Here is an 8732-nt window from a genome sequence, read left to right as displayed (position 1 = left end):
TCCCTAAATCCTCTGTAATTCAAAAGAATTTTTCAGGGAGTACCACAAAAATGCAGTGTTTGCTTTCCCCAGTGGCTATTAAGTGATTTATCTCCTGCAAGGTGCTGTACAAGTTCATTTTTCTTTATATTTTTTCATACGTAAAACTCCCTTCATTTTTGTCCTTCCTACTTTCATTTTCTTTTTAATTTCTTATCACATATTTCTTACTATAAATAGAAAAATGGATTCTCCTATGTTTATACATTTATGTATTTATTTGAATGACAGAGCTACAGAGAGAGGGAGAGATCTCCCACCAGCCCCTTCATATCCCAAATAGCCACAATGGTTGGGAATAGGCGAGGTCAAAACCAGGAGCTTTACTGGGGTCTCCATTGTGGTTTGCATGGGACCAAGTCACCTTCTGCTAGTATTCTCAGGCCCTTAGAAGGGTAATGGCATCTGAAGTGGAGCATTTGAGGACACAAACAGATGTCCACATAGGACGCTAGCACTGCAGGCAGTGGCTTTTACCAGCTATCCACAACACCAACTCGAAGAACAGTGCGTTCTAATGGAAACTATGGTCATCACATTTACCATTGCACCTGTGTCTTTAAAAACTTTCTCAGGAGCATTCTCCACACTGCTCTGCTCATTACATGAATGAAGCTGAGCTGAGTGTTCTGACGTTTGGGGAGGAACTCACTGTGGGGTAGACAGAAATCTATGAATCCTGGGAGACACAGGAGTTTCAATTCTCATCCTTCCCACGTTAGACTCAGGATCTCCTGCTCCCTTCAGGTCAGACTCTGCCCGAGGGAGCTGAGAAGAGGAAAAGTCAGTGTAAGAGTTTAATAGTCTCCTTTGAGATAATAATTCAATGCTGTAAAAGTTTCTGGTAATCAGCAGAAGGGAAAAATATTTTCACAAATGTTCTCAACCCCAACTTCACTTTCAATGCAGCTGCAGGTAAAAAGATAATTGCTGCTCTGCAGGGAGGTGAGATCACAGGCACACACCATTTCTAGGGCTCCAGCTGCCTCCAGCCCACTCCTTATGAGTGTGGTGGACTTCATGCTGATGCATGTCCTGGCATCAGAGAAAAAGGGGATTTGCTATATCAGTGAGAAAGAGCGGCTTCACGTGAGGAGGCAGTCAGGAGTCTGGGTGAGTGTTCTGGTGAGAATGGGGATTCTCCTGTGCTTGCTCCTGGTCCTGGGCCCCAGCCTCACAGGAGGGAGGAAGGATTCAGAGATGTGTGAGTTAGGCTAAGGAGATGGGGTCCTGTTACTGGGAGCTCCCTAGCTCTCCCTGATGCCCAATCAACATCACAAGGACAGAATCTGAAGGTATAGAGACAGTGTAAGCTGTCAGGGGTGAGGTGGGGGCAGAGCGGAAGTCCCTCCAGGAAGTGCAGAGGCCTGGATTGTGATGGAGGGTGAAGGGAGCTTTGGCTGCTGAGCCAGGGGATGCTCTGACCTCAAGGGCATCTTGCACATGAGCTCTGTTCCTTAGGAAACCAACTTGAGGACTTGCCTTTATCAAAAGAATGTTAACTGTGTTTTCTGTAGGACTGTGCAGGTCCAAAGCCTTCTTTCTGCTGAGACAGACTCCAAGCACTGTGTTAAGTGATGCCTGTGAATGTTAATGGGGAGCAAGACCAGCCAGTCTAGAGCCCATGCCAACCTTGCCCTTACTGAGGCACACACCGTTGCATTTTTCCAGCACTTTCAGACTTCCGGTCTCACTGACCCTTGAGGGCCAGATTCCATTGCTACCGTGGCTGGCTCTACAAGGCCAGACTCTGAGTTCTCAGCAAGCCTGTTTATCCATCTGAACAGGCACTTCAGCCAGCACAGGCTCAGTGGCTTCTTGTGTTCATACAAATATGAAAAGGAAAAGAAAGATGTATTTGCTGTGGTATAGTCCTCCACCCCAACCAACCCCTGGGGGCTCCTAATGTGATTTGGTGCCATCTATGATGACATTGGTTTTGGGGTTTGGTCCACGGTCATGAGAACTGGTGTGTAATGTGTTTCAGGACTATTTTTTCAAATCAATCTGCTATTCAGTAGACTACACAGGAGCCAAAGTTTCCACTCTCAGAATTACCAGAGAGGGGCTGTAGACTCACATGCTTGTGGTGTAATGAGGACAAACCCACCGAGGTCCTCCAGAGCTGGGCGTGAATGATGAACCCAGGGGCGACTGCTGGCAGAAAGGTTTCCTTGGACTCTGCTGTACCAGCTGTGTAATGGAGCCAGTGGTTGTTTCCTAGGAAACACCTGGGTTCCTTATTAGGTTCTGATTGTTTTCCACATTGAAGCAAGGGAAGCTTGGTTAATGAAAGGTAGTGTTCACTGCAGGCAGGAAGGAGCTTAACATTCAAGTGTCACTTCTGACATTTTCACTGGATTGAAAATATTTTCATGCCATTTGCAAGCTGTACAACTTTACGTGATAATACACACAGAATTTGACCCTCTGAGATTCCAGAAGGTGTATGTGCTCTATACCCAGAATCTTTCAGAAATCTCACCTGATGGAATAGCTTTCACTTATGTTTTAATAAATAAATAATTGTAGGACATGACTGTAGGGATGTATAGTTTCTATCATACATGAAACACAATACATGATGTCTCCTGTCCCAGTGTACAGGGCAGAGCATAGGATAAGTCCTTGTGGATCATCTCTTCCTAGAGAATAGCACAGTAATGTTTCCATGGCCTTCCCTATATCAAACAATTTGACTTCCTAAAACATGATTTGTTACAGAGAAGACCCCAGAAAATTATAGGATAATCAATTTATCTGCATCTTAAAAAGATGCCTAAATGTTTAATCATTATTGATGTTTGCTTATCAATAAATATCTTGTATGGAAGTAAACTTGTATGAAACTGTTAAGACCCAGTGCTGCTAGTCTACATTGCATTGGCAAGGTGAGAAAATAACTAAGTATACATATATGCATCCTGAAGAACACAGCTCACTACATTTGTTGGAGTATACCAGGTGAATTTACATGCTTTTCTTTAAATTTAGACAAATCAGTAGTGTGTAGCTGCCTGAGTGCCATTTGATTTCCAATGCAAGGTATGCTGCTCTTTTCTCATTGACTTATGACAAATTCAGGAATTACTACCTGTGTCTCTACATACCTGTAATAAATATTTTGTAGGAGCCTTAATGTTACACATGGTACTCTTTGGAAACATGCACATAAATAAAAATGTTAATCAATGAAATCAAAGGGTGAATCTATGTTACTGGAGAAAAATATACAAAGAGAATGTTGAATTCAGCTGCCATTAATACAAAAACTCATTCATCATTTCCCCCACAGGAATCTCAGGCTCAGAGACAATAATCAGGCATTGGGAGCTGATGGGATGGCCATCAAAAAACTGATAACAGGGATGATCTTCTTACTTCATACTGTCTCTGGAATCCTGGGGAATTTCTCACTTCTTGGCCATTATCTCTATCTCTACTTCACAGGATGCAAGTTTAAGTCCACAGATTTGATTATCAAACACCTGTCTGTAGCCAACTGCTTAGTCATTCTTTCCAAAGGAGTCCCCCAAACCATGACATCTTTGGGGATGAAGCCTTTCCTTGGTGATATTGGGTGCAAGCTTGTATTCTATGTGCACAAAGTGGGCAGGGATGTGTCCATTGGCAGCACCTGTCTCTTGAGTATCATCCAGGCCATCACCATCAGTCCCAGGAACCCCAGATGGGCAGAGCTCAAAGCAAAAGCACAAAAGTACATTGGCCCCTCCACTATCCTCTGCTGGATGCTGAATCTGATACTGAATGTCTTGGTACCTATGCATGTGATTGGAAACAGGAATGACAAAAACATCACAAAGAAAACTGATCATGGCTACTGCTATTCCGTGAGTCACGCAAAATTCTCAGGCTTGCTGTATGCTGCCCAGGTGCTATTCAGAGATACTCTCTTTGTGGCACTCATGCTCTTAGCCAGCAGCTTCATGGTTTTCATCCTATACAGGCACAAGCAGCAGGTACAATACATCCGTGGGACGAGCATCTCTTCCAGGTCCTCCCCAGAGTCCAGAGCCACCCACAGTATCCTTGTACTGGTGAGCACCTTTGTGTCCTTGAGCACTCTCTCCTCCATCCTTCACATTTGCTTGGCTGTTTTAAGCAGTCCTAGTATGTGGCTGGTGACCACCTCTGAAGTAATTGCTGGGATTTTTCCAGCTGTGAGCCCCTACATTCTCATGAGCCATGACTCCAGGGTGCCCAGGCGCTGCTGTGCTCACAAAAGGAATACAGATTTCTCGGCTTAGGAAGTATGTAGAAGTTGAAGTGTATTCACAGTGGTTTCTTCTCAGTATGGTTCAAGTTTAATTAACTATTTAAGTCTTATTACTTGGCATTTACTTGATATTAAGTGAGAGAGTTCATCATCCCCTGGTTTACTCCCAGGATGCCTGTAAAGGCCCAGAAATGGGGACAAAGCTGGAGCCAGGCACTTAGTTGAGGTTTTTCATTGAGTTGCAAGAACCCAATGAACAGAGCCAACTCCAGCATCTCCCAGCATCTCCCATCCTCTGCTTTAAGAAGAACCTTGAGTCACTAGCAGAGTTGGGAATAGGACCCTGTTAACTCCAATATGGGATGCAGCCATCTCCTCTGGCATCTTAACCAACACGCCAAATGTTGCCCCCTGGATATGAGTTCTTTATACATTAATCCTTCTGCAAGTGCAAGCACATTTCTGAAGCAGTCGTGGTATCAGAGTCGGGTAAATTAGCAGCCTGAATTTCTGTGCTAAAAGAAGGAATGGGCTGATTGGTAATTAGAAATGGATTACTATGTCATTCTCATGTCAGTTCCTGTATTGTGAAAATGTTACTAATGTTTCTGGCAGGACCAAGAAATGTGGATTTATGGAGAAGTCATGGGGGTCACCTGAGTCTGATATAATGACTTTGTCAGGAGTGAGCAAGCTATGGAGTTGGGACAAAAGCTCCATGAAGTAGGGGTCCCATTTCAGATAAGCATCAAATCAGAAGAGGAAGAAAGTCCCTGTGGAGCCTGAATAGCATGGAATTTAGTGGAAGGAAAACTCAGTTTCCCAGAGTAGAAGTGTTAAGGTCCCCATAGGAACCCGTGCACCACATCCTTAGGTGATGGAGTCCTTTGAAATCAGAGGCTATGAAGGAGCCTAGTTGTTTCAATCATTTTCGTGTACAAATCACCAGTTTGACCTGGAGTGGGTACAGGGGAGCACAGATGTATGTTCTGCTGCTTCTGACAGACACCAAGCCAGTATTGCCTATGAACAGAGCTCATAGGGTAAGATATGGTGGTGTAGAGGTGAGATTTGTGGGGGTAGCATTTGGTCTCTGTTAAGTGAAGACGCCAAATCTGCACGTGGGGAAGAGAAGGTTCCATGGTGCACTCTCCTGTCTCTGAAGAGGGAGATATGTTTATTTCATTAACCTGGAAACTGTGAAGGAACCGGCATTGTGAGCCATCCTCTCCCTCCCCCTCCCTCCTTTCTCCTGTTTTTATTTCTATATGCTAGACAGGGATATTTGCATTTATATGTGTTTCTATGTGCACATGTAGGCATATGAAGTCAAATTATGTTGGTATTCTATCAACCAATTATTTTAAAAAATTAAAAAATAAGTAGTCCAAAGCAATGCTAAAAGAATAACAAATGCTAAAAAGAATAGCAACAAGCATTAACCTCACAGTCTATTCTACTTTGATGTGCGTGTCCTCATGTGTAGGACAGTGCAGGAGTAAACCCTGGCTGTAAGGTCAATGACAGCTAAAGGCCCCCTGGAGGTCTGGCAGAGCGGACACTGGATACTCCCTGTCCCTCAGCTGTAGGACGTGACCCAGCCTGGGGATCCCCAGTCCTAGCCCAGGGTATCCCAGAGACAAGACCACCCCAACACACATGCAGCTCTCACTCACTTGAAGCCAAGCTTCCCCTGCAAGCTGAGCTCTAACTCCCTTTAGGACAGAAACTCCTAGTACCTGACCTCAGCTGAGCACAGGCATAAGAAGAGGTATGGTAATGTAGACTGAGAATCCTCTTCAGTTGGAGACTCTCCAGGCCAATGGTCATCCAGCCCATGACTGGGCTGCTCCCAGTTCCTGACTGCAGGAGTGCAACTATCATAACCTGCTTAAGCATCAGTTGGTGTCTGTGACTCATCTTTGACATGGATCTCTGAGAAGAAGGGAGTCATCCTGGGGAAGCATGTCAACTTAGAGCATCTGAAATGCAGACACAGCACCAAGGTCATTCTTCCATTGGTGAGATTCACACAGAAAATATTTACTTTTCTTTATATCTTTATATTTTATGTACATGGCTTTTAATGAGATCCAACTGAATTCTGTAAAAATATTTGACTTACTGGGAATAGTCTTAAAGAGTAATGTAAAAGTGATACACTGTTGTCCTAGTGCACACTGCATGGCTATAGCCTGCAATACTGGTTTGTATATTTTTGAAACAAGAAGGTAATAGAAAGTATCTTGAATGTTTTCACCATACAGAAATAATAAATGTTTGAGATGATATATTTATCTTTTTCTGAACATTACACAGTACATGTATAAGCAAATCACATGGTACCCCATATGCATTTACAATACTTGTCAAACAAAAATAAAAATTCTTTCAAAATTTATGTATGTATTTAGGGATTGATTCATCTTCTTGTGTGATATTCATTGTAACTCTCCCATTGTCTTATTCTGCCAATTTTATTTATTTCCTCTAGGACATTTTCAACTACTAGATTTTACTCATTTTTTAACATGTTGCACAAATTAGCTGATCAAAATACAAGGAATGTTGTTTATTTTTTCTCTTGTATATCTTTTATATAACTGTCTATGAACACCTCAAAAAGTTCTTGGGTAAATTGAATTAAAAGATACGTTTCTTTGGTGAAAAAAAAAAAAACCTTTTTTTAAATCCTTGTTTTTTTTTATTTCAGCTTATAGCCACTTTCACAAACCAGGCATTTACAGATGAACAGGTGGAGAAGTCATACTCTGGCAAGTTCTGAATGCAAGGTGTTACTTGCAGGTTGAATAATCAGCCTTGGATCAATCAACTCTCTCCACATTCAGTGGTCTTCCTTCCCTACATCACAGCATACTCCACTACCTTGGTGCCATTTTCATTGTGAGAAACCAAATTTCTCAGGTTCTTTCAAGGCAGCTAATGATGAAAGAATTTCTATATCTGCCTGCTGGGTCTCTGGATTGAGGCTTAATATTTTCCTTCCTTGTAGTCAGAGACATCAGGAGAGTAATTGGATGTTAGTTCCAAAAGCTTAAATGCAATCTTTTCTCTGATCTGAGGGACAGCTGCTGAGAGTGGTAACAGGCTACAAACCTTCTTTTGTGTCTCTGAGGATTCTGGATGAAAGTAGATGAGTTTATTACTTCATTTAATTGCTTCTGCTTCTGATAGTTGGGATTTCTGTTGAAAACATTGGACACAGACTGCCTCGGCCCTGATCATCTACCCGGCACACCCCAACCTCTAACTCCCTTTTGAGAAATAAGGTGCTCTCCTTGACCCAATCCTCCTCCTAGCCTGGAGGGGAGAGTTGCAATGGAGGGAAGACTGGGAGCCTGTATGCTACCATTTAAGTCACAATACTTCCAGCAAGAAAAGGTGGCACCTGCGAGGACAGCCATGGACGTGGGCAGCCTCTCCCTGGGAAGAGGCCACCTGTCTTGAAGAACCCTGCAGCACACTGGGGAATGTCTTGGTCAGCAGGCACTGGTCCTCAGACTCTGAGCTTGAATCTGGACTAGATGATGGTGTTCTGGTGTTCTTGCCCTAATCACAGGAAGGCTGCAGCCTCCTTTGGCAGGCAATTTGTTTGCTGCTGTGTCTTTCGTAAAGTATCCTTCCTTTGCTAACTCAGTGGCAATTTTCTCTGAGGAATTTCTGACCTCCAAAGTGACACTGCTGAGCCCATCCATGGTGGATTCGCAGCAAGACTCGGAGTCTGAGGAGGAACTGGACCATCTTTGAAACAGTTCCTACACCAGCTTTCCTTCTGGCTTTTGCCAGGCTGTTTTCAGTAGGACCTTTTACAGGACAGCAGAGTGGGTGGTCCACTCTGTTACCAGGCATGCTTTAGGAGTCTTGGGATTCTTGGTCTGCTTTGTATTCACATTTCTCCTGTTTGTTGACTTCTGTTTGGTCTCTAGGTCATCACCATCCATTGTGCCACACGCTGCTTTGTCCTTTCTTTTGTTTTCCCCACAGCCTAATCTGTGGTGGTTTTGTGTGAAGAACCAAGACCTTCTCATTATTGCTACTGTTCTCTTTCCTTTTCCAACACTTCTTTGAATGCTTACAACCTATGTCACTTCTTCACCCTCTTCCAACTTCAATTTTGCTTCTTTGCTTTCCCAGGTAATAAATAAGTCCTAGCAGCATAGCTCACTTCTACAGAATTCCCAGCAACTCCTCTCTCTTCTAATTTAACCCTGAGGCAGTCCTTTCCTTCACCATGTGGACAGGATCCACCTGCTCCAAGTAGAGGCCCAGGAGGGCCCCTGAATTGAAGACCGAGTACTGACAGCTGACACCAATGAGAACCGTGAAAATTCAGCATCTGCAGGTCGACCAGAAGCCAGAAGACTGTACGGTGTGGAGTGACTGGCAGTGTGTGATCAAGTTGAAGCCATAACCTAACTGTCTCAGAAGCTGCCAT

The 8732-nt window shown here is 43.6% G+C and overlaps 1 protein-coding gene and 1 pseudogene across 1 annotated transcript; one reads left to right on the top strand and one right to left on the bottom strand.

The window, feature by feature from the left end:
• Positions 1–3380: 3380 nt before the first annotated feature.
• Positions 3381–4307, top strand: ORYCUNV1R1533 (vomeronasal 1 receptor oryCunV1R1533). Its single transcript, NM_001167222.1, has one exon. The coding sequence runs from the start codon at positions 3381–3383 to the stop codon at positions 4305–4307; it is 927 nt and encodes a 308-aa protein (NP_001160694.1).
• A 2733-nt stretch (positions 4308–7040) lies between these two features.
• Positions 7041–8732, bottom strand: LOC138846783 (coilin pseudogene; annotated as a pseudogene).

The sequence above is a fragment of the Oryctolagus cuniculus genome, chromosome 18 (assembly GCF_964237555.1).
Source record: "Oryctolagus cuniculus chromosome 18, mOryCun1.1, whole genome shotgun sequence".
In the NCBI taxonomy this organism is placed as follows: domain Eukaryota; kingdom Metazoa; phylum Chordata; class Mammalia; order Lagomorpha; family Leporidae; genus Oryctolagus; species Oryctolagus cuniculus.
The sequence above is the reverse complement of the archived record's forward strand: the minus strand, read 5'-3'. Positions and strand labels throughout refer to the sequence as shown.